The sequence below is a fragment of the Chenopodium album genome, chromosome 8, assembly GCF_948465745.1.
Source record: "Chenopodium album chromosome 8, dcCheAlbu1.1, whole genome shotgun sequence".
Taxonomy (NCBI): domain Eukaryota; kingdom Viridiplantae; phylum Streptophyta; class Magnoliopsida; order Caryophyllales; family Amaranthaceae; genus Chenopodium; species Chenopodium album.
The window spans coordinates 62,371,393-62,398,700 of NC_137841.1; the positions used below are offsets into that span (position 1 = coordinate 62,371,393).

At 33.1% G+C, this 27,308-nt stretch overlaps 1 protein-coding gene across 1 annotated transcript; it reads left to right on the forward strand.

Moving 5' to 3' along the window:
* Positions 1-12,546: 12,546 nt before the first annotated feature.
* LOC145641944 (serine carboxypeptidase-like 27) lies at positions 12,547-16,925 on the forward strand. The gene is made up of 9 exons (XM_081692977.1): positions 12,547-13,284; positions 13,381-13,476; positions 13,928-14,020; positions 14,129-14,214; positions 14,423-14,683; positions 15,631-15,758; positions 15,848-15,943; positions 16,058-16,163; positions 16,431-16,925. The coding sequence occupies exons 1-9, from the start codon at positions 12,936-12,938 to the stop codon at positions 16,578-16,580; spliced, it is 1,365 nt and encodes a 454-aa protein (XP_081549103.1). The 5' UTR covers positions 12,547-12,935; the 3' UTR covers positions 16,581-16,925.
* The last annotated feature ends 10,383 nt before the right edge of the window (positions 16,926-27,308 follow it).

Sequence of the window (27,308 nt, forward strand, 5' to 3'; positions counted from 1 at the left end):
TTGGGCAGATGTTTGTTTCTGGGGGGGATCCTTCCTGGAGGCTTTGGCAGCCGGAGCCTTCTCCAGATCATCTCCCTGCCTTTTGAGCAACTTGGAAAATGATCGTGGAATCCTCTTGACGGACTCCTGAGAAAGAAGCAAAAAGTAAGCATACCCAACCGGTATATATAAAAAAAAAAAAAAAAAAAAAAAAAAACAAACAAACATATAAAGTCAGGCGGTCTTACCCCGCCTTTCTTCGTATCCTTAGCCTCGACGGCTGCCTTTTTGGCAAGTGCCGCCTCCTTGCGCAGCAGCGCCGCAGACTTAGCAGGAGTTTTACCCTGGTCAACCATCCTCAAAGCTTCGTCTGCAAAAACAAGAATTTCAAGTTAGAAGAAATTAAGGCAAGTTTGCAATAAAAATGAAATAACAATCATTCCGGATGAGAAGTATTCTACCCCTGGGAAACATTGTACTCAGCCCGCAGGCAGACAAGAAGCACTCGTCCTTGAAGAAGTCCGGATGGGGGATCCAGTTCTTGGGAACTATGATGTGAGTCCCATCCCCCATGGGCTCAGTTGTTGTCTCAAAAAATCCCGGCTCTATTATTTGCTCCCGGGCCTTAGTAGATAGCACCGGGAGAGGGCATTTCCGACCTAGAAGTGCCGGCTCGGTGTTGTACCGGCGCAGTGTCCAGTTGTGTCTCAAGGTGGGGGAAGAAATCAAGTAAAATTTGTCCTTCCACCCGGACCACTTGGACACTTTGTCCAAAGTCATTAGATATTGGGGCAAGGTAGTCAGCGTATACCATGCCCCATGGCCGCCTGGGGCCTTGCTTAGGTAGTGAATATGAGCGAAGGCGGAAAAGCTGGGGTTCAAGTTCTGAAACTCGCAGGCGGCGATGTAACTTATTATATTCACCCATGAGTTAGGGGTGAGTTGCCAAACCCCCATATCATACCCCTTGAGGATTTTCCTAATCCTAGGGTGGAGGGGGAACCGGAGGCCGGCTTCGATAACCGCCTCATAGCAGATGAAGTAATCATCTGCATGGTCAATGTCGTCCCCCCAGGCCATCACAACATCAGCCGGAGGGACAATAACTTCCCAACCCCTTCCAAATGGATGTTTCTCTTTGAAGGCCCTGAACCCGCTATTCAGAAGTGCAATGTTGCTCGGCAGCATCCGGGTCTTCTTGGGGTTGGGATTGTCAGCAACCTTGGGCGGCTGCTGATAGTCAGCCGCAAAATCACCCTGGTCAAAGCCGGAAGATTCCGCTCTTGATCCCTGGCCGGTCTCAGCATCGCCGACTTCATTAGAAGAGGCGGCTCCCTCGCCGTCTACCTCTCTTACTCCAGAGCTCCCGGAGGTAGAGGGAGCCTCTTCGTCAGATCCGCTCTCCTCCCAATTCCTCTGTTCCCCTTCCGGGAAAACGTCATCGGCTGGCACTCTCATGGTGCGCCGGCTTTTAGACCGCCTGGCGGTTTGTTTCGTTCTGGCCATTGTGTCCTGCACAGACACAGAGAGGGAGGAATTCGGAGATGAGCATATTGGTTTCGACAGTCCAGAAGAGACACCCCCTGTTCTAGACTCAGCCGTTCCGGGGGATCGGCTGAGTGTCCTAGGCAGTGCCGAGTGGGTGGATTGGGAACTCATTTATATTCTCTTAAGAAAGCCGGGTATACAGGCGGAAAAAATGGTATGCAAATTGAAAGGGAGAAAAGCTAAAATGGTACAGGCGGTTACCTTGCTTTAACTCTGAAAACTCTGAAAACCGCTACAGCCGGTGAACCGGGTGATGAATTGCTAGCACTCGGAAGCTTGAAACTTGCTGTGATGCAGACGGGAGCAGAGAAATCTCTCTCTAGAACCTCTCTTTTTCTCTCTCTAAAAAGTCAATGTGAACGTAAGGTGTGAAAAGGAGAGGGGTAACTTTCTATTTATAGAAAGCAAAAGTGGGGGAAAAATTTTTGATTTGAAATTCAAAAATTTTGTCCGTTACTGTTCACCTATGAAAGGTGGACACGTGTCACAGGCCCCACGTGATGTGCACGTGCGACCTGTGAGGGGCAAATGTTTAGGGTATTTTTACCCTAGACACGTGGACCAATGAGAGGTCGCCACGTGTCGAGCTCAGGATGGCCCATGTGGCTCAACATCCTCTTAACACTTGGCGCCCTCAGATATGTTTCCGAAATGGCGGCCTTCAAGAGCCCATTTTCCTAGGAGCGCCGTAAAACGGCGCAGCCCACTAAAATCTAGGTCAAGTGATCTAGGAAGGGGCACATTTTCCAACGACCCTATAAATAGGGAGATATTTCCCCATTTTGGGGACAGATTCAATTATTTATTACACCCTTATTCTCTTACATCAGAGAAAGACCTGAGCTTGGAATCCGAGCAGATACCCACCTAAATTTCCGTTCTCTCTATTCCGTTTCAAGTTACTAACTTGACCGTCGGAGGCGGAGCTCCGACCACCCGGAGTCTCCGTTATTTTGTAGGTACAGCTCAACCGGATAAGACTTCGTGACGTAACTCTCCCAAGGGACAAAAACACCCCAAAACACTATCAAATACTTGCCCAAACTTGTCATCATTTTAGTATTAGCTAGCCTAATATCGCATTAGTTTATTCAATATACTACATCCGTTTTCGAAATTCTGACTCATTTACTATTTACGGGGTCAAAATAAAATAACTTTAACCACATTTTTAATGACTTATACAATATAAATAAGTTGGCATATGGGATCTTGTTTAACTTTTTTTTTTTTTTAAAAAATAATTTTCACTTATACATAGCCGAAGATATTTATGGTTAAAGATGTTCATTGGAGACCGTGCAAATGCAAAGTGAGTCGAACTTTCAGGAACGGAGTAAGTACTAGTTTTGTGCTCGGGCAATACCTGGATTGTTGATAAAATTTAGGATAAACTTTTTTGGCTTGAATGTTAAATACGATTACATATAGTCGCTTTAAATGTTATGATAATGCAGAAATTTTAATCATACGATATCATATCACTCATTTATATAATAGTGTACATTTTGTAGTTTTGTTTGTAAATGAATATCTACATTATTATTAACTTGATTTTTTTTTATAAACATAAATTATTTTTACTAAACTAAAAGTATTTTACCAAAGTAAAATTATTGTTATTGATTAAAACTTTTTACTATTGATTTTTATTATTATTATTTTTTAAAATAAATTAAATATATTATAAATATTATATATATATATATATATATATATATATATATATATATATATATATATATATATATATATATATATATATATATATATATATATATATATATATATAAGGTATTAAATATGGAAGAGAAAATATATAGAGAGATGAGGGAAGATTGTTACGTTATATTTTATATTCCATCTAATACGGGATATATATACATGTACATTACCCAGGGTTCCATCAACAGATAAGACCAAATACCCAACTCTAGATTATTCTAGATAGTACATGGGATAATAGTCATCCATATTTAGATATTTTCATAACACTCCCCCTTGGATGACTATATATTGAATAAAACAATAACTAACATTTACTATAAAACCCGTACAAAACAATACACTATAATGCGCATAAGATGTTGCCTCGTTAAAAACCTTACAGGAAAACCCAGTGGGAAAAAACTATGGTTAAGGAAAAAAGAGTGCAGAGTGCATTAACTCCCCCTCATGACTACATCACTTGAGATCTTTAAGACGACGCAATCCAATGCCGTAAGCTAACTTTTTGAATGTTGCTGTCGGAAGAGCCTTAGTAAATAAGTCTGCTAAATTCTCACTTGAATGAATCTGCAATACATTTATATCTCCATTCTTCTGAAGATCATGAGTGAAGAAAAATTTGGGTAAGATGTGCTTTGTTCTGTCGCCTTTGATGTATCCTTCCTTAAGTTGAGCAATACAAGCTGCGTTATCCTCATATAAAGTTGTTGGTGCCTCTTTCCCAGATGATAAACCACAAACTTCTTTTATATGTTGAACTACCGACCTTAACCATACACATTCACAACTAGCCTCGTGAATTGCTAAAATCTCAGAATGATTGGAAGAAGTAGCTACAATGGTTTGTTTCATGGAATGCCAAGAAATGGCAGTACCACCATATGTGAACACATATCCAGTTTGTGACCGACCATTATGAGGATCAGATAAATAACCTGCATCTTCAAAACCAATCAAATTTTCTTTGGACAACTTTGGGAAAAATAAACCCATATCCTTCGTACCTTGAAGGTAACAAATTAAATGTTTAATCCCATTCCAATGCCTTCGGGTTGGACATGAACTAAACCTTGCAAGGTACATTAGTGCTCCAATTGTATTAAGATACGGTACTTCAGGACCAAGAATTTCTTCATCATTTTCCCGAGGTCGGAATGGATCTTTCTCTACTTCAAGTGATCTTACAACCATAGGGCTGCTCAATGGATGTGTTGTATCCATAGAAAATCTTTTAAGAACCTTTTCTATGTATGTTGATTGATGCACAAGGATTCCATTCTCTAGGTGCTCTATTTGTAACCCCAAACAGAATTTTGTCTTTCCTAGATCTTTTATTTCGAACTCTTTCTTTAAATAATTGACAGTCACTGAAATCTCTTCAGGAGTTCCAATGATATTCAAATCATCAACATACACTGCAATTATAACAAATCCCGATCCAAATTTCTTTATAAAAATACATGGGCTGATAGGATCATTCTTATAACCTTCTTTCAACAAATACTCACTTAGACGGTTATACCACATACGCCTAGATTGTTTCAATCCATAAAGATATTTGTTCAATTTAATACAGAAATGTTCTCGAGAACTAGATTTTGCTACTTCTGGCAACTTGAATCCTTCTGGGAGCTTCATGTAAATGTCATTATCCAGTGGGCCATATAAATAAGCTGTGACTACATCCATCATTATCCAGTGGGCCATATAAATAAGCTGTGACTACATCCATCAAGTCCTTCTCTTATTGCCAGACTAATAAAAAATCTAAAAGTAGTTGCATCCACCACAGGAGAATATGTCTCCTCATAATCAATACCAGGTCTTTGTGAGAATCCTTGTGCAACTAAGCGTTCCTTATATCTTACAACTTCACCCTTTTCATTTCTCTTTCGCACAAAGACCCATTTATATCCCACTGGCTTTACACCTTCAGGTGTACGGACTATAGGTCCGAATACTTCTCTTTTTCCAAGAGATTTTAATTTTGCTTCAATTGCTTCTTTCCATTTTGGCCAATCATTTCTTTGTCTACATTCTTCAATGGATTTTGGTTCATGATCCTCATTATTATCCATAACATCTAATGCTACATTGCATGCAAAAACATCATCAACGTCGATTTGATTTCGGTTCCATGTAATTCCAGACATGATATAATTTATTGAAATTTCTTCATTATCAGGTACCTGAATTTCTTCTTGTATCATGTCTAAAGTCTCTTCTGGAGATCCTTCGAAAATTATTTCTTTAATTTGACCATCATCAATCAATGCTCCTTTTCTTTTCCGAGGATTCTTATCTTTGGAACCTATTGGTCTTCCACGTTTCTGACGTGGTTTAGACTCATTAGCAAATTTATTTTGTCCTTCCGGGACATCTATTTTAAATGGAGCATTTACAGCTGGAATATGTGACTTGGTCACTCTTTTAGGGTCAGCAAACGAGTCTGGCAATTAATTTGCTAAACTTTGTAAATGAATCATCTTTTGAACTTCCAGTTCACATTGTTTAGTTCGAGGATCAAGATGGGATAATGATAATTTATTCCATTTAATTTCCTTTTCCAGCTCTCTTTTTTCTCCCCCTAATGTTGGGAAAAGTGACTCGTTAAAATGACAATCTACAAAACGAGCCGTAAATAAATCCCCTGTTAAAGGCTCAAGATATTTAATTATTGACGGGGATTCAAACCCAACATATATCCCCAACCTCCTTTGAGGACCCATCTTAGAGCGGTGTGGTGGAGCTATTGGAACATAAACCGCACATCCAAAAATTCTTAGATGGGAAATATTTGGTTCCTGACCATAAACCAATTGTAATGGGGAGAACTTGTGATAACTTGTTGGCCTAATGCGAATTAGTGCTGCTGCATGTAACATAGCATGTCCCCAAGCAGAAATTGGGAGATTGGATTTCATAAGCAATGGTCTAGCAATTAACTGAATACATTTAATTAATGACTCTGCAAGACCGTTTGGTGTATGAACATGAGTTACCAGATGTTCAACATTTATCCCAATGGAAATGCAATAATCATTGAAAGCTTGAGATGTAAATTCACCAGCATTATCAAGCCGAATAGTCTTAATGGGAGTATTTAGAAAATGTGCCCGTAACTTAATCAATTGGGAAAGTAATCTCTCAAATGCCAGGTTACGAGTTGATAACAAAGACACATGTGACCATCTAGTTGATGCATCAATTAAAACCATAAAATATCTAAATGGTCCAAATGGCGGATGTATGGGCCCACAAATATCTCCTTGTTTACGTTCCAGAAACTAATTGATTCAAAATTAATTTTAGCTGGTGATGGGCGAATAATCAATTTGCCTTTTGAGCAAGCAGCATATGAAAAGTTATTATGAAGAATCTGCTGGCTCTTCAAAGAATGTCCACATGAATTTGTAATTATTTTTCGCATCATTATTGAACCGGGATGGCCTAACCGGTCATGCCAAACAACAAAATTATCAGTAAACTTCTGGTTTACTATAGTATGAGCTTCAATAGCATTGATTTTTGTGTAGTACAAACCACTGGAGAATGTAGGTAGTTTCTCCAAAACATGTTTTGAGCCTTGAGTTATATTTGTGACTTGAAGGAATTCGTTATTTTCTTCATTGATTGTCTCGATATGATAACCGTTATTGCGAATATCCTTAAAACTTAATAAATTTATTTGAGACAATGGGGAGTATAAAGCATCAATTATTTTAATTTCAGTCTCCCAAGGCAATTTTATGGTGGCTCTTCCGGAGCCCTCAATGATATATATATTTGTACTACCCGATATGGTACTCACATTAATCCTTTTCATCATCAAATGAGAAAAATATTTTTTTTAAAGTATTGTATGAGTAGTTGCACTGTCAGCAAGACATTATTCTTCACCATTCATAGCAAATTGAACTTGAGTAATACCATGTTCTTCATGAAATAAAATACATGTCAAAATATTAAGCATAAAAATAAAGATGATAAAATAAATAAATCAATAAAAACACTCAAATAGTTCATAAATTTATAAAGCAAAAGTCCTTATTACAACGAAAAAAATAAACTTAAGTAAATCACTAGAATAAGCAAACATAAGTCTAATACTTAAAACTGACACAAAACAATATAATTTTAATTATTCCCTTGTGGGGCAATGACGAAATCAGCAACTTCTAAATGAATTGTATAGCCAAAATCAAAATTATTCCCTTCCGGGGAAGTAAGGAAATCATCAAAATCACCTTCACCATCTTCAACCAATGACCTTTTCTTCCACAACGGTAACATATATTGGTATCACTTTTCATGATTTTTCATTAACAACTCGTTATTTTGCTCAGCCACAAGAAGACAAGATATTAATTCAGAATATTTTTTAAAACCTTTTTCTCGGACAATATTATTTGCATGGAAGGTGGAGTATGTCTTTTCAAGCATTTCTGCATCAGTAATATTTTCTCCACATAATTTCAATTTAGAAGTTATTTTAAACATAGCTGAGTTATATTCACTAACATATTTAAAATCTTGCAATCTCAAATTCAACCATTCATAACGAGCTATAGGGAGTATCACTGTTTTTTGGTGGTCATACCTTTCCTTTAGATTACTCCAAAGGATTTATGGATCTTTCACAGTTAAATATTCATTTTTAAGTCCTTCATAGAGGTGATGACGAAGGAATATCATGGCCTTAGCCTTATCTTGAGGTGTTGCCTCATTAGCCTCTTTAATTGTTTCACCAAGCCCTTTAGCATCTAGGTGTATTTCAGCATCTAACACCCATGACAAATAGTTCTTTCCAGTAATATCAAGGGCCACAAATTCAAGCTTGACAAGGTTTGACATTTTCACTATATATAAAAAATATTCAAAATTAGATCTCATAAAAATCAAACATATACATATCAAATTATAATGTGTTAAATATGGAACACATTACCTAGGACGGGATATATATATACATGTACATTACCTAGGGTTCCATCAACGGAGAAGACCAAATGCCCAACTCTAGATTATTCTAGATAGTACATGGGATAATAGTCATCCATATTTAGATACTAGGTGTGAAGCCCGTGCTTTGCACGGCTTTATTTTTAATATTATTTTAGATTTGTGTCTTATTATATAATAATTATTATTATTAAAAATTGATAAAATCATAAACTAAAAGACATTTATTATTATTATTATTATTATTATTATTATTATTATTATTATTATTATTATTATTATTATTATTATTATTATTATTATTATATTAATAAATATTATAAAATTAAAAAAACGCTGGCTCCGATACCATGTTAGAGGACCAACTCAACCATCAGCTTAAGCTTAAGCTGATGGTTGAGGCCCATGAATATGTTTTATACTCTATCAGACACTGACAGGATTATCTTATTCCAAGATTGATTTTTTTTCCATCTCCAACCTTAGTTGTATCTTTGTTTACCATCGCATCCTCGAAGGTATTATAAATTTAATTTCACTTTGTGTAGCCATAAATCTTGGGATCTCCGACTATGAAAATAAACAATTAATATTTTTCTATGTATTGTGAATTAAATTAAGGCCTATTTATAAGGAAATACAATACATCATATCTTCCCCACATAAATTTTATCATTCTTTATAAAATCCTTTTTAATTGTTATCCAAATCGATGTTGTTTTTATTAACGACACCAATCACATGAATATGCCATGGTAATTTATCTTGTTAATATAAAATTTTATCATTTTTTTAGTTGTTATCTATATAAATAATTTTTTTTATTTATTTTTTGTTTTTATACATACTATATTTACGTGATTTTGGATATTTGGGATAACAATAATCATATATTATGATTTTTTGTAATTATGTTTTTTTTAATATCACTTTTTTGAAAGCTCGTGAAACTTGTTAATAGGATTAACATATTTTATTTGAAATAATTAGATTAGTATGATAATTTTAATTTTTTATTTTTTTTGTATAGTTCTTTGAACCATAAGATAATGGTAGGGTAGAATTAATAAATTTAGGGTATAATTAATAAATTTTTAAAGGATTAACATATTTTATTTGAAATAATTAGATAAATTATTAGCTTAGTACTTTAGTAGGATCATTTTAATTTTTCATTTTATTGTTTTTATTTCATCCTACATGGCACACATAAATATGTGGCGCTCTATTTTTTTTTTTTAAATAACAAAATCCTACGTGGCTCTCTAAAATCTCCGGGAAAAATTCCATATATATATATATATATATTAGATTTTTCATAACAAAAGGGGAGTTTTTTCCCGAGTTTTTAAAAAGCCACGTAGGATTTAATTTTCTTAGCGTGTCACGTAGGATTATAAATTTAAGTTGTAGCCAATCAAATAAGAGATTATTATTTTCTTATAGAATTAGATAATTCAAATGTCACCTAAGCAAAATTGGCAAATGAGATTTTTAAGTTAAACTAATTAAATACAAAATATTATCTTTTAATATTTTGTATTTAATTAATTTAAACTTTAAAATCTCTAATATTTTAAAACTAATATAATAACAATTTTAATCACATGAAAAATATTTTTTTTTTTAAAAAATACTAACAAACCGTGCACGGCTTCATTTGGTTTTATCAAATTTTATCCCCAAGGTCTCAAACAAAGACATTTAAAAAAAAATTCAAAAAAAAAAAAAAAATAATTCCGTGTTTAGGATCAAAATCATTCTTTATAAATGATCAAACTACATATTTTATTTGTAATTATCTGAATATTTTATGGAGTACTATTTTTTAAATAAATAAATAACGGAATTTAAATAAGGAAAAAAAAATTTCTAAAAAAATTAAAAATTCTGCCGCCTTTAGAAGTCCTAGCCAAGGTAAAAACCTTGGATATCTCTACAATCTGGCTATCTTCTATATATATATATATATATATATATATCTTCTATTATTTTATTTTATTTTATTTTTTATTTTTTATTTTTTTTGGTGAAAATCTTCTATATATATATTAGCAAAGCGTTAATCATAATACCAAATTTGAATAATTCTAACTGAAGATGGATCTTGATCATTATAGTGTACTTGGTTTGTCATCTGTGGAATTCGACTGCACGAAATTAACCCAAGCAGAGATCAAGACAGCTTATCGAAAAAAAGCTCTAGAATTACATCCTGATACAATCATGAGGAAAAGAAAAGGAAACTCTGATTGCAGTAGTAATAACGTTCAAGCTAATGATGATATTGCTGCTAGGACTGCGGCATTCCAGCAGCTGCAGTCGTCGTACGCGTTACTGATGGACAAACGAGCTAGGGAGATATATGATCTGTTTTGGTTACAGTCGAGAAGGAAATCTGAGGACTGAGAGTAATGGGGTGTTCGGTAGCAAATTAGTAAATGTAAGGGAATGGAAACAAGCTAGGAGGGCAGAGTAATAGTGTTACCCTTACTATTACTCCGTATTTATTTAAAGTTATGATTAATTTTGTATGTATGAAATATTAAAAGTATATTGATAATAAAACTCTACATAACATTTTTATCATAAAAAACTAATCGAAATTCAATTCACAAACTTAGGGCCTGTTCATATTTACTGAACTGAACTGAATTGGAGCTGAACTGAACTGATTGGATCTGAAATGAACTGAATTGAACTGAACTAAGCTGAACTAAGCTGAAATGAATATTTTATGAGAGAGGGAAATTAAGAGTTGAACTGAACTGAACTGAACTGATTGGAGCTGAACTGAACTAAACTGAACTGATTGGAGCTGAACTAAACTGAACTGAAAATAAGTAAATATGAACAGACCCTTAGCATTATATGTGTCATAATAATACCTGTTTGTCGCCTACGTGGTTCGACACCTGGCGAAACACTTTAATGTCAAGTGTTAGCTGTCTCGTGGCTTGATTACGAGACCGGCTTTATTTATTAGTGATATAACATAATATAATATGATATTTGTGGGATAATTTTATTGGATGACATCTTAAAAAACGAAACTCAAAAGTTTTTACCATATCATGAGATCGACATACAGCGTAAACAATTAAAAATGTTATTCTTAGATGAAATAAGACATTGGATCACCGTCACCACATATTGGCAAATTGGTACCTCTTATCATCTTATGTTCTTAAATCAACCACTCCATGTGCATGTTCTACCTGTTCAGTCTAATACACCCCAAAACAAACCAAAAATTTTGTAGCAGCTAAGAAAGTTGCATTGTACATTATTGCTTCAAGCCCCCTACACATTTATTATTATATTTATAAAATTTGGGGCTATATATCGTTTTCACACCAATCACAACTCATCATAATAATCATGTGAAGCTAACATATCATTTATTAAATGCATTTTTTTTAATACTATAAAGTACATTTAACATAAATACCAAAGAATTAATCCTAATTCAGTAACCTCTTTCTCCGTCTCTTTCTCTCTATGTCCCCTTATTGTTAGGGCTTATTTTTATCTCTTTATTATTTGATGTCACTACCTTTTTGGTAAATCAATAATTTGTGATACATCTTAAGATTTTCTAACATTAATGTGTGTTTATGGGCGCACACAGACACAGTAATACCTTAAAGATAAATTATCAATAATTTAGTCGAACATATAAAATAAAAATCTTTTGATACCTAATTATACGATTTGAATTATCAATCTGTATTTGAATTCCTCTATCCAAATGCGCGATTGATAAACCCGAATCAAAATTTACTTGACTTGAAGACTAATGTGTCTGCTTTATGATATTAGATAACATTATCATGATTAGTTGATGCATTTTGACTTTAACAATATATTCACTACCTCCTATGCTTTGACTATTTTAGTAACGTGGTCTAATAACAAGCACGAAAATGTGTCAATTGAATTAATTAGAGAAATTAATAAATATCTTAATTTGAATAATCAAATTAAACTATCCGTTATGTCACAACATTCACAAGAATCACGAATGTAAGTTGGCCGAACAACCAATCTGACTATATAAGTCTATGCACATAATTTCATACGAATCACGAATGTAAGCTTAGCCGAACCATCCAATTGTAAATTTGCAACCTAACAATGTATGTGCCTTGAACTCTTGATCAATCCATTGTATATGTATCTTGATTAATCCATTCAAGCTTTTTTTTTTTTAATTTTTTTTAAAATTTTTTTTTAAAATTTTAAGATTTATAAAATTTGAGTTTGCATTTATATGACCAAGATTTTTTTTTTCTTTTTATATGACTGATTGGTTGGTTGATGGGAGTTAGTAATTTCACTCACATTTTCTCTCTCCTCCATCCTCCTCTCCACTCTCAGTCACAGACTCACAGCCACCAGTTGACAAAATTCATTGCAATCCCAGAAAAATTAAAAAAATAAATAAATATAGGGATTAATCCAATTACTGTGCTGTAGTCTTTTTTGTTCTTTCCCTACTGTTGATCAATTAACGTGCTCACTAGTACTATATAATATAAAGTATAATAATATAAACTTCATTTTCCATTTCTCTAAACCAACTACAATTCATTCTATGAGCAAATCTCATCCTCTATAACACCATTCTCAAAAGTTCTGGATACCCAGAACTTATTTTTCTGAGAATTTTTCTGGGTCATCATTCAATTTTTTTTTTTTCAGATTTGATTAAAATCATGGAAAATACCAAGTTTGGGTGTTTTTTCTTGGTTTTTCTGGGTATTTTTTCTGCTACATTAGCAAATCAAGAGAAAGATAGAATAACATGGTTACCAGGACAACCAGAAAATGTGAATTTTGCTCAATATTCTGGTTATGTAACAGTAGATAAATCAGCTGGTAAAGCATTGTTTTATTGGTTAACTGAATCACCTTCAAATCCAGAGTCAAAACCATTGTTATTATGGCTTAATGGTGGTCCTGGTTGTTCATCAGTTGCTTATGGTGCTGCAGAAGAGATTGGTCCATTTCATATTAAAAATGATGGAAAAAGTCTTTATTTGAATAAATATTCTTGGAATAAAGGTATACTTTTAGCATTTTTTTGGTTAATGTAATGTTGTTTTATGACATTGGTTTAGTGTATAATATGAATTGGATTTTTTTTAATGTGTTGAGCAGAGGCAAATTTGCTATTTCTCGAGTCTCCAGTTGGTGTTGGGTTTTCATACTCAAATAGATCATCTGATTTGTATGCTCTTGGTGATAGCAGGACAGGTAATTATTGGGTGCTCGACTTCCTAATTCTGTTACTCGATTGCTAAGGGCTTGTTCGTTATTGTTTTTTTTATTGCGAGTTTCGAGTTTTTATTATTTATAAAAATAATAAAAACAAAATGTTGAAAAGTGTGTAAAAGTTTAATGATATATTGATATGACTAGTATAACTAAATTTTAGTTCATACTGTACAACTTTTGTAATCACATTAATAAAAAGTGAAAACTGGCAATGATACCAACACGGAATTTTGGATTTAAAAGGGTTTTTTAAATCCTTTAACTTTTCTAATTTTGAAGTCAAAAATTAGACTTTAGAGTAGTAGGTGCTTCTCATTTAGATTACTACAATTGTACCTGTATTATGTGAATAATGTACTTTTATATCTTGATAAAGTAAAATTATAGATTGTATAGCTTATAATCTTTTTTTTTGGTTTAAATTGTGCAGCTAAAGATGCCTATAAATTTCTTGTTAAATGGTTCAATAGGTTCCCTCAGTACAAGCACAGAGAATTCTACATTGCTGGAGAAAGTTATGCAGGTACTAATCTTCATTATGATCCTTAATTATGCTAATTAATCTTTATGATATGATAATTAATCACATTAATGATAAAGTTTCTGATCATTTTCTTGCATTTTGTTTCAGGGCATTATGTTCCTCAATTGTCTCAACTTATTTACAGAAGAAACAAAGGAATTGCAAAGCCAGAAATAAACTTCAAGGGATTTATGGTACATGCATTTTTGTTATATTTTGCTTTGTTTTCTGGTAAATAGTACTCCCTTCGTCTCTTAAAGTTAATTCATGTTTTGACGGTGACAAAACAAGAACTTTTAGAGACGAAGGAAGATGGTCTCAATGCAGAAAAGTGGAGCATATTTTATTTTATTTTTTTCATTTTTTCTGAATTATGTTCTTAAACATTATTGTGTGTTTCAGGTGGGAAATGCAGTTACAGATGATTATTATGATTACATTGGTACATTTGAGTACTGGTGGACACATGGCTTAATTTCAGATTCAACCTACAAGAGCCTTAAAACTGCTTGTTTGGCTGGATCATCTCAGCATCCTAGTATTCTATGCAACACAGCTCTGGAAATGGCTGATTCCGAGTTTGGAAACATCGATCCATACAGTATCTATACTCGTCCTTGCAACTCAACTGCCTCAATGAAGCGCAGCCTAAGGGGCCGTTATGTAAGTGACTAAGCTGCATTTCTTGATAGAATGTTACTGACTTGTATGTTTGTTTTCCAAGGGGATATCAGTGCATTATCTGTATGAAATCTTCGAATTTTCGAGTGATTTGAACTGCTCCTTGATTGATGTTTGTTACTGTCATATTGTTTTCTTAGTAATATCAGTATTAAGGGAAAGTAAAGTTGTAGAAGCTCATAGAAGTTATGGTTTGAAGGTCCCATTAGCTTCCTAAGTAGCATGTTTTCCAGCTGTTTTAATTGAAGACAGTCAATATTTGTTGGCTGCATCATATTTTTGAAGGGTCTTTACTCTTTAGGTCCTTTTTGTTAAGTCTTTCCTATACCAAACTTGTATGACTTTAACATTTGATTGATTGGGTCCCTGTAATCTCCTTTTTATCCCCTAAATGTGTGTCACCCACTTCACCTTAGACAAACATACATGTGGTAGTGTAGATTGAGGTGGCAAATGGGGTGACAAGTCATTCATTTCGGCTTAGGTGTATTCAGTAATTCAGGTTGGATCATGTTTGGTCTTATTAATTTTAAGGTCAATTTTAGTTCGGGTCAAATTAGAGTCGTCGATTAGATCTGGTTCTGTTCGGGTAGGACCATGTAATTCAGATTAAAAAATCGGATAATCGAATGCAAACTAGTTATATCAGGTGTAGATTTATAATCAAGTATGATTTGAAAGCACTTACTCACAGTCAATGGGGTATCTGTTTTAGTCCAAATTGAACTGAATTTCTATCTTTAATACTTTTATTGAATGTCTGCATATATATATATGAATCCAGTACTACTGCAGAATTATCTATAACAATGTCAATTCAGCAGTTTTGTAGTTTATAACTTACCTGTTACAATCCCCTTAAGAAAAAAAAAAAAAAAGTCATGTTACAGGGTTGCTTGTACTTAATGTTGTTTTCTTTATTTCATCAGCCTTGGATGACTAGAGCATACGATCCATGCACCGAGAGGTACTCAAACCAGTACTTTAATCTTCCTGAAGTTCAACTCGCTATGCATGCTAATGTGACCAAATTGCCTTATCCATGGAGTACTTGCAGGTAAGAACTCATTTTTTTTTTCGTGTTAATATTTTTGACAGTAGTTCAGATTATATGCAGCATTGCTAATCAAAGCTTAACATTTTCAGTGACATAGTTGGAACTTACTGGTCTGACTCTCCACAATCGATGCTTCCAATTTATCGAGAACTCATAGCAGCAGGCTTGAAAATATGGGTATTCAGGTATTTTTTGCTGCAATCCTGTTCTGTTTCTCTGTAATTAATTCTTATGTGCTCATTTCATCAATTCTTATGTGCTCATTTCTTTGCTTACCTTCCGTGTTCTAATTTGTGCAGCGGAGACACTGATGCTGTAGTGCCTATAACAGCAACTCGATATTCTATCGATGCACTGAGACTCCCTACTGTGAACAATTGGTCACCTTGGTACGACAATGGAAGGGTAAGTACCATAAACGAGAAAGTAATATTCAACTAACACACGAAGTATTAGATAAACTAGTACTTAGTAGTTCATAACACACTTGAGCTATACACTTATACACTTCCTTACAAATCAATGAGATAAGCATTGCAATCTTTTCAAATGTTAGTCAAAAACTTGAGTCCTTTGACAGCCATCATGGACAGTTATATAGATGGAATTTGATTTCATGTCTGTCTGACATCGTAAATTAACATGGACTTGTTAATCTTGTGTTATTTATAGGTTGGTGGATGGAGCCAAGAATACAAGGGTTTAACATATGTGACAATAACAGGAGCAGGACATGAAGTACCACTTCATAGACCGCGACAAGCTTTTATACTTTTCAATCATTTCTTGAAGGACAGATCCATGCCAAGTCGAAGTCGATAAAATTCATGATTATCAAATTTTTATAGTAAAAGATTATTATAGGGTTTGCTATATGATTATTTATTGGAGCAATGGAAAACAGAAACAATTAAAATAGCAGAAACTTTATCAGTGACAAATAAATTCCCCTGGAATCCCCCCTTTCTTACCCCTATTCTTGCTTGATATCAGAAAAGTTTTAGGTCATAGGTTTTTTTTATCCCATTTTTATTTGGAAATCTATTTTTATTAATTTTTTTTTGAAGCAAATGTATCATATATATCTTTTTTTTTTTCTTGTATTACTGACTGATATTTGTATGAAAAATCTCATTTACAGCAAAATTGCAGAACTTCCTGGCATAATCCTTTTGTTTTGATTTCCTTTTGGATGGTAATGTTGTAATCATATTGGCGTTACGCAACTTTCAATATAACACCCCGATTGGTGTACACTAGCTTAGTTAGATACTTCTATTTTGAGTAGAGCTGATCATGGCTTTGCCCAGCTCGTTAGTGGGCCAAGGATCGTACATAAACATCATTTTCAAAATTTAACATGAGCGTGACACGAATATTGTAAAGCAACTCGCTAATTTTAAAAGGAAAAATTGAAAAGAATAATCCCACATTTGATACATCTTCACAAAATAATCCCACATTTGCGCATTCCAAAAACAATCCCATCTTTATAAACCATTCAGGCAAGGGCAACTCAAGGGTTGGGGAAAAAGAGAGAGAATTAGGGTGTTTCATGGGGGAAAGGTTGGGAGTTCGAGGTGAAATCTGGTGGGTGTAATGGTAGTATGGAGGTTTGGTGGTGGTGGTCATGGATATCTGCCATTGAAGGAGTGAGGGAGGTAGGAGGGTTTTTTTTTTTTTTTTTTTTTTTTTTTTTTTTTTTTTTTTTTTTTTTTTTTTGTAATTATTTAAAAATATGACCAATTAGAAGGTGATGCGTGTTAAGTCACCCTCTAAAACAGGTTTCTAATTTTATAAACCAATCAAAGGCTCATTTTGAGAATATGAGATATAAAGGTGGAATTATTTATGGAATACGCAAAGATGAGATTATTTTGAGAAGATGTGTTAAAGGTGAGATTATTCTTTTCAATTTTTCCATTTTAAAATTTAAACCAATCATAAAAAAAAAAAATAAGGTACTACCTCCGTTTTTTATTAGTTGACACGTTTTGACTTTAGCACTATTCACATACCTCCCTTTGAGGAAAAATATAGTCAAGTGGGATCTAGTTAGATTCGTTACAATGTATATTTTCATAATATCAACTTTTTATAATTTTTTGCTTATCGGTATTCAAAGATATTAATAATTTAAATTGTGCAATGGCAAACGTAACTAAAAAAACGTGTCAACTAAAAGGAAACGGAGGAAGTATATGACACGTGAGAAGAGTAGTGCATCAACCTTATTTATGATGGACCAGCACCCGAAATTTTCTAATTAAAATAGTTGCTACTTTAAAAATAAACATAAAAAAATTTAGGCCTTGTTTAGTTCACCGTATTTTTACTTATTTCAGAAAAAATAAGTTCAGATCAGATCAGAAAAAATAAGTTCAGATCAAATCAGTTCAGAAAAAATAAGTTCAGATCAGATCAGTTTAGAAAAAATAAGTTCAGATGAAATATCGTATTATGTGCAGTTTTTTATCACTAATATCTTTTATTTCATAATGAAAAAAATTATGAGAATCATATATTAATAAAATACACATTATTACGAATCTAACAATACATCACTTGATATATTTTTTCCGTATATATTATCGTATATTTAAGGTCAAAGTTTGGTCAAATTTGACATTCAGATCAGATGAGACTAGATCAGATAAGTTTAGATAAGCAAATATAAGGCGAACTAAACAGGGCCTTAGCCCATTCTATACATCACTCGCTGAAGCATGAGATCCAATTAGTCTAAGGTACACCCTTGTGCACCTTAGATAGGTGTAACAACGTAAAAAAATCAACACTACGCTCTACAAAATGAATATTCAGTAAAAAAAAATATGAACAATTAGTAAAAAATATGACACATGAAAAAAAATGAACATTTAATAATAAAAAATGAACACGTAAAAAAAATGAACATTTAATACTTATAATGCATATGTTTTATAATCATATTATTTTTTATTACTTCAAATTTTTATGTTCATAATTAAATGCATTATATTCATAATAATATTTTATATATAATTTCAAATATTCATAATGGAAATATGTAGTATTGTTCATGAAATATTAATTAAATCTGTTTATGCATATGTTGTCTTTCTTAAATATTTATGTTCATATTTTTTTACTTATATGTTCACCTTTTAAATGCTTATATTCACTTTAAGAAAATCAATGCTTACGTTCATATTTTGAAATGTTATGTTCACTTTCTGAAATGCATAAGTTCATATTTTTTATGCCTATGTTCACTTTCTGAAAAGTTAATGTTCACATTTAAGGGAACCTATGCATATGTTCATATTTTTCATGATTATGTTCACTGTTAAAAAAAATGCAGAAAATCAGATAAAATTCAATTTATTAGAATTAAGAAAATCATATACAACCTCCGTTAACATTTAGTTGCAACTTTGGAATATTTTATATCTCTCAAATAATACCCCAAAGTTGCAACTAAATGTTGACGGAGGTAGTATAACCTAATCAAGCAAAGTTAATCACAAAGTCACCACATAAGAAATCGAAAATCACACATTTTTATGCCTATGTTTACTTTCTGAAAAGCTAATGTTCATATTTTTTATGCCTATGTTCACATTCTGAAAAGCTAATGTTCATATTGTGCTGTTGTTACACCTATTTCTAGGTGCAAGAGTGTGTACCTAAGAATATGCGCATGAGATCCTCTAACTCCACAAAATGATATGGATCAAAATCATTAAGCTAGTATTATTGAGGAATATTGACCTACATAAGAGTCAACATGAGTCTTAACATACATCACATATAATTTTTTGATATTTTAGCACATTATAAAGGCAATGGTGGAACCATAATTTTTCATATGGGGAGACAATTTTGGACGTTTTACTAATTCGACAAAAATCTCAAAAAAAAAAAAAAAAAAAAAAAAAAAAAAAAAAGTGATCATATAAACTGTTTAAATTTGAAATTACATAGAGCACTTATTCCTGTATGGCAAAAAATGAGTGAGTAAAAAGTTTCACCACATATTCGGCAAAGTTTAGTTGTAGTTGTATGTCCCTAATTTCAGACTATATACTCCAATCATTGATAAATAAAAATCAATTATTTTTATCATATAGTCAAGACTTTAAACAAATTGATAATAGATATGAAGGAGTTTGGATTACATTTGAAAAAAAAATGCAACTCTTTCTAACTAATCGAATTATTACAAACAAAAACTACTTAGTGATGATAAGCACTTAATAAACAAAAACAAAAAGTAGAATTATATTCCAACCGTCTCCTTTCTATATTTTTTTTCTCTCTAGGGTTCTTAAAAAAAAATGTTTCATAGATCATTTTCCTTTAGTTTCTTTATTTTTTTTGTTATTGAATTTAATAAATCCACACTCTTTGAAGGTCCTAAATACCCCTATAGTGGGTTTGAGGGTAGAAAGTGCCCCTATGGTGGGCTTTGTTCTAATTTTGTTTTTGTTTTTTGAGTTTAGTATGGTACAAATTGTTTCACGGGTAAAGATTTATGCGGATCGAAAAAGATGTTAATCCTTCAATTATAATTAGATGAATCAAACGAAAATTTTCTTCACGACTACAACAGATCGATAGATCCCTCGACGAAAGAGGTTGTAAATCACTACGCTATAAAGAGGGTATGAAGAATGTATGATTTACAACAACGATCGTGAAAGACATATTTTATTTGATTCAATTGTCATGTATTTATTAAATTCAAATCTCTTTGTAGACATCATATGACTTTTTATTTATGAATCAATCTTAATTAAAAATAAAAATTAGAATTTAGGTACAAATAATCAAGAACAAAGAGAAAAAAATATGTATACTTAATAAATTGTACTTCCTCTGTTTTTATTTATTTGCAACACACCCCTTCGACACACATTTTAAGGAAGATATTACACTAAGTAAACGGATAAATTAATTTACAAAATTTTAAGACCTATAAGAATAAAGGGATAAGTTGCTACGGTTTAAATTTCATAGCTTAATCCATTCGTTTACCTAGTTTAATCACCACCTCGAAAAGCGTGATAAAAGGTGTGTTGCAAGTATACAAAAATAGAGAAAGTATTAAGCAACCCATTAATACCCGCTATCAACGAAATAGTACTATGTATTTTAGCTATTAATAAAAATTTAATAACATACTTCCTCTATTTCCTTTTGAACTTGGTACAAGAGTAAAAAATTGAAGACCCACAACCACTCTATTGCAAGGTGGCATTCGTGTTATTATCTACGTGTGATGTATTTATCTATTAATAATATGATTTTTTTTTTTTTTACAATTACCACCTACAATTATTGCTATTTTAGGAATTACCACATATAGTTTTTTAATTGAAATTTACCACATATATTTTCAAAAACACTAAAATTTCCCACTATTTCAACCAACTCACAAAGATGACGTCATCCTTGCTATTTCCCTCTGTTTTCTTTCTTCTTCACTCGATTTTCACTTTCCTCTTCTTTTTTACCCGACATCCAGCATTTATTTGCTATTTCGCTCCTAGCCGACATCCGGCATTTTTTTTGTCCAAATCTGTGCAGTCAAGAGCGGACGCTCTAGCCTTAGGAGCGGACGCTCCTATGTCAAGGAGCGGCGCTCCTCTTTGTAATCCCGGTTTTCTTGACTGATTTTACGATGTAATTTTTGGGGTATAAATACGACCGTTGACTTCCATTTTAAGGATCCCTTTAGTCTTCTTAGGCACTTAGTTTCTCTAAACTCTCTTTAATTAGCTTAGTTTTCCTCAAAATTCAATCATTGTAATAGTTAATTGAAGATTATTCTCTTGATTTCAAGTATTTTTGAACTTTGAAGCTTCATTAGTAATCTCTTTCCTCTATATCTTATTCTTTGGTTTATAATTTTATTTACTTTGAATTGTTAATTTCTTCCTTAATCTTGTTTAATTGTTGTTGCATGTTCAATTTTCCTTATTCTTATTGTTTTTCTCAACTTGTTAGATTAATGCTAGAGTTAAGAAGTGTTGTTATGATGTTCTTCACCATGATTAGCTAGGGTTGGGTGAAGCTAAGACCCAACCAAGCCACGGGTGAAAAAGAAGAGGGAGTAATAAATTCAACCCGGATAAAACAAACCGTTCTTTTTTTTTATTTTTTATAGATTTCGGATTATAATTTATGACTGTTAACTACGTCTCACAAAAACAATGTAAGTCAAAGATAATAATATTCTTAAACTTATGTTTTTTTATATAATTCTCCCTTATATGTAACATAATATGGTTAATATTAGATATAAATTATATTATATTGTATAAAGTATTTTAAATCAGGATATAACAATAGCAAATCTACTATTTTTTATTAGTAGATTCAATCAACATGAAGTAAATAATATAATAATAATATATATATTTACAAATTACATGAAACTATATATGTTGGAATATATACATTGGATTATAAAGTAGTTGGTTACTTGTATTCCTTGGCTAATGTACTTAGTAGTATAAATATACACAAATAGTATGATGTAATAGTATCTTTATATTTTCCAATATTCTCATTCTAAAGAATACACTACTTACTTTTCTCTTTCCTCTCTTTCACTCTTTATTCTTCTTCTCTCTTTACTGATCAAAAACTCAAGTACTACTTTAATGACTTCCTTCTCTTTTCTTCCTCCTTAGATTCATAAAATTAACATGGTATCAGAGCAGACAATTCTAGCTCCATAATTCCGCACAATTTTCAGCTTAACCGTGAATCCCCAATTCACATTTTTCTCAAAATTTTCTGTTCGAATTTTCGGTCAAATCAAGTTCGCAATTGAGCAGTAGGAGTTTTAATTCGCCCTATTTTCCTCTATTTTTTATTCCAATTTGTTTTTCGAACATTAAATCACTCAATTGTCAATTCTTGGATTTTCCCCAAATTTTAGGGTTCTTCCAATTTTATTCGTTATTGTTCGTTTTTTAAACAATTTTCGATCAATTCTGGTGGATATGGGTGTTTCTTGAATATTTTCGATCATTTTTTTGGGTTTAGGTTATTCGAACTTAAGTTTGATTGATTTGAAGAATTTCGACCGCTCAAGTTTTCGCTCAAATATCTAGGTTTCATGTTCTGGGATCTTCGTTCTCGTTGTTGGGTTCTTCGATATTCTTGTTGGTGATGTTCGTAGCCACCTCTGTCATCGTTGCGAGCTGCTGGTAGGGCTAATTCTCTGGTGGTGATTGAACCAAGTTAGGTTCGTTTCTTGATTGGCTTGGGCCTTTCTGCGAAATCTGGTATAATTCTCATGCTTACAATCCTTATTATGATGGTGATTTGGTGTTTTTTGGTGCATATTGATTGATTGGAGGTGTAGTCAGAATTTGTTGATATTGGATTTGGGTTGTTCTTGATTGATAGTTGAATTGAAGTTTGAGTTGTATTGGTGATTGATATGTTTTGTGATGTTGATATTGCTCTGTTAGTTGATGGGTGATGGTGAAAGTTTCTGGTTGTTTCTAGAGATTTTGTTCTTCTTGATTTAAGGTAGAATTGAAGTATGTTTTGTGTTGTTGGATGTTGACGATGAATATTGGTAATGGTTTGTTGGGTTGATTATACCGATTTGGGATTGTTTCAAAGTAGTGTGATGTTGATATTTTGATTGATTGTTGATTATTGGGTGTTGGTCAATGTTACTGGATGTTAATGGAGGTTTTGTAGATTGGAGCAGTTGGTAATTGTTTGTTGGCAGTGTTGGTGTGTTGAAGTTTTCCTGAAATTTCCTGAATTGTTTTCCCTGAATTTCTCTGAATTTTGTTCCTGAATTCTTTTCTTCCTGAAAATTCTTTCTCTTATGAGATTAGTTTCTCTTTATTCTGATATTTTCTCTGATAATATCCTCTTATTGTTGATTGCCCATAGTGGCTTGTTGATTTTCCCATAGAGGCTTTGAATTTTGAGACCCATAGTTGGTCATTTTATTGTGCCCATAGAGGCCTTCTTTTATGATCCATTGAGATAAGTTTTTTAGACCCAATAGATGGTCATTTTCAAGACCCATAGTGGTCAGTTTTGTTGTGGCCAAAAGGTCAGTTTTGTGATCCTTTGTGATCAGTTTTGGTGAGACCCATTGAGGCTCATTTCTTCAAAGACCCGAAGAGGTCAAATTTTCAGATCCTTTGTGATCACTTTCTTCTCTTTTTCAGCTTCCAAACACATTCTCTTCCAGATTCATTCTCCTCTTATTTTCCATTTACATTGGAGCTACAGTGTATTTTTATATTGTTGGAGATTGGTTTGATTGTTGATGTTGGAGTTAAGGCGTACATTGGTGGTTTGGTTGTGTATGCATTGTCAAGCTTTGAATGGTTTTCTACCCTTCTAAGCTTGAGCGGGGAATACGACATTGATGATTCCAAGGTGGTGATGAGTTCATCGTTACATAATGATTGGTTGGTGGTCTAATTGTGTCATTGGTGGTTGGTTTGATTGGTGATCAATTTTGGTATTGGTTGATTTCCAAGATTGAGGGTGCTAAAAAAAATGAAAGTTGGCTCATTCTCAGTACTTATAAATGGTACTCTGGAGACATTGCAGAAGAGTTTTGTGCAAGTTCAGGCAGAATATGTTGCTTATCAAGGCTGGTTTAATTGGTCTTTTTGCTGTCTTGGTGGATGGTTATGCGTGTGGACATAAGCAAGTTCAGTTGGTCAGCTTAGCAGTCCATGGTACTTGATAGCTCAAGCTCAGCATCATAATTCCCCTTTTCTTGGCTATGTTCAAACTGTCATGGTTGTTCCACCCATTCCAGTTTGAGGGGGGATGTTGGAATATATACATTGGATTATAAAGTAGTTGGTTACTTGTATTCCTTGGCTAATGTACTTAGTAGTATAAATATACACAAATAGTATGATGTAATAGTATCTTTATATTTTCCAATATTCTCATTCTAAAGAATACACTACTTACTTTTCTCTTTCCTCTCTTTCACTCTTTATTCTTCTTCTCTCTTTACTGATCAAAAACTCAAGTACTACTTTAATGACTTCCTTCTCTTTTCTTCCTCCTTAGATTCATAAAATTAACAATATATGATATTGCACATATAATTATTTGTACCCAAAGTATATTCATTGATAAGTGTTTTATTTGTCCACCTATCATGGTATTTTTAACACAATTTTGTTGTCATTTTTCTCTCTTTCTCCCTTTCTTTAATTTAACCCCTTTTTGTGCAAGATTGTAGCTTTTGGTGTTTATACTATTCTTTTGTGTGTGCTTATGTCTATAGGTACAAAGATAAGATGAAATATCTTAGGCTCAAAGGAACGTTTAAGGGTGCACATCAAGATTAGGAGCGGGCGTGGACCTCAAGGAGAGCGAGCGCTCCTTATCACAGCTGGAGCGAGTGGAGCGGGCGCGCATCCTTCCAGAAGCGGGCGCTCCTAGCCGACATCTAGCATTTTTTTTGTCCAAATCTGTGCAGTCAAGAGCGGACGCTCTAGCCTTAGGAGCGGGCGCTCCTATGTCAAGGAGCGGCGCTCCTCTTTGTAATCCCGGTTTTCTTGACGGATTTTACGATGTAATTTTTGGGGTATAAATACGACCCTTGACTTCCATTTTAAGGATCTCTTTAGTCTTCTTAGGCACTTAGTTTCTCTAAACTCTCTTTAATTAGCTTAGTTTTCCTCAAAATTCAATCATTGTAATAGTTAATTGAAGATTATTCTCTTGATTTCAAGTATTTCTGAACTTTGAAGCTTCATTAGTAATCTCTTTCCTCTATCTCTTATTCTTTGGTTTATATTTTTATTTACTTTGAATTGTTAATTTTTTCCTTAATCTTGTTTAATTGTTGTTGCATGTTCAATTTTCCTTATTCTTATTGGTTTTCTCAACTTGTTAGATTAATGCTAGAGTTAGGAAGTGTTGTTATGATGTTCTTCACCATGATTAGCTAGGGGTTGGGTGAAGCTAAGACCCAACCAAGCCATGGGTTGATTAATATTTGTGCTTGAATCTTCATTTTGGGTTGATGATTGATTGTTAAAGAATTGGTTAATTGCATGTGTACGTAATTGGATGGACACTTATTGCTTATGTATTCACCTCTATGCTTGCATTGAGAGATGAGGTCTAGCTGTGAGCCTTTTCTTATATGATTATGATAAATTCCTTTTAATTGTTGTTCCTTGTTTGGATGATGTAGTAGTCTTAGTTGCAATAATTAGGTGAGAAATCCCAATTACTTGTGCCTTAATGCTTTCTTGGACCGATCAAAAGACACACCCGAGTTAGTAGTCTACTTCCCATCATTAAGACTTAGTTGTCCTATCTTGTTAGTTGAATTTGGTTTAAGAATGCTTAGTGTTGTGGCTTCGAAAGAATGTTGAGTGCCCTTGTTTTCTATCACCCAATTTGTGTTCATGCTTGCCTATTGTTTTGATCCATTGGTTTGGTTGGTGCCGATTCCCATTTTCCCTAATGTTTGTCTCCATAGTAGTTATTTAATCAATACCTACAATTTGTGACCGAACTAGCTTACAACCATTTCACACTCTTGGTGTTATTTACCCATTCCCTGTGGATACGATCCTCTACTTATCCTAGACTTGTCTTAGGTTGGTTTAGGTAGAAATATTGTTTGGTTTAGAATGATTGTCCAATGACCGCTCTCTCCCTCTACTATTCATAATATTCATATTGAAAAAGTACAAATTAAAACATATTCTTGGGTTTTAACCATTAGCTTAAGATTTTAGTGACGAAGATGGTCCTTTAATATGATTTCGAAGCCAAGTACTTTCGCATGCTATGCCATCAACCATATTCTTTGAGTTTTAAGCATCAACTTAAACTTTTGGTTAAGATAGTTGTTTAACAATCTTTCTCAACTTAAATAAATCATTATTTACTTATCTTTTAAATATTATCTTGAACTTAAATCCGTCTCTAAAAGTAATATGTTTGCATAATTTGATTTAACCTTCAAATGTTTAATACTTTGTATAACAGTAGTAAATTAGGTATGGTCATGGATTACTCGAGGGGTTACTCGATCAGGACTCAGGAGTAACTCAAGTAACCCCTGACCGAATAACTTGAGTAACTCTGGCAACTCGAATAATCCTAAGGCAACTTGAGTAACTCCTAACTGAGAAACCTCAATAACCCCCGACCGAATAACTAGAGTAACCCCTGGCGCACAATATAGAAGACCGCATACAAAATATTGTGCTAAATTGTTCGTATGTACGAAGTAGTAAATAAGTAATGGTGTATTACTTCTTAAGTCTCTTATTATAGTGCATTATTAGCTAATTTTGCTAATTAATCAAAGATATTTATGGATTATTAATTAATTAGTAGCTGATTATAATTTCTTCATAAAATGTTCCATGAACAAGTTACAAGTAGCTACTATATATCTCTATTCTCTATAGTCAAATATCACTTGGTCAGTCATAGCGGTGGACTAATAATATCAAAACTAGATCATATCTTAAAGGAAATTTTGACAATTACCACCTTCTGTTATGTCCATTTTAGCAATTACCACCT

Excerpts from the sequence above, each read along its gene's own strand:
- LOC145641944 (XM_081692977.1), top strand. The coding sequence starts at position 12,936 with ATGGAAAATACCAAGTTTGGGTGTTTTTTCTTGGTTTTTCTGGGTATT. Across the intron at positions 13,477-13,927 it reads TCTTGGTGATAGCAGGACAG|CTAAAGATGCCTATAAATTT; the intron begins GTAATTATTGGG and ends TAAATTGTGCAG. Across the intron at positions 15,759-15,847 it reads TATCCATGGAGTACTTGCAG|TGACATAGTTGGAACTTACT; the intron begins GTAAGAACTCAT and ends TAACATTTTCAG.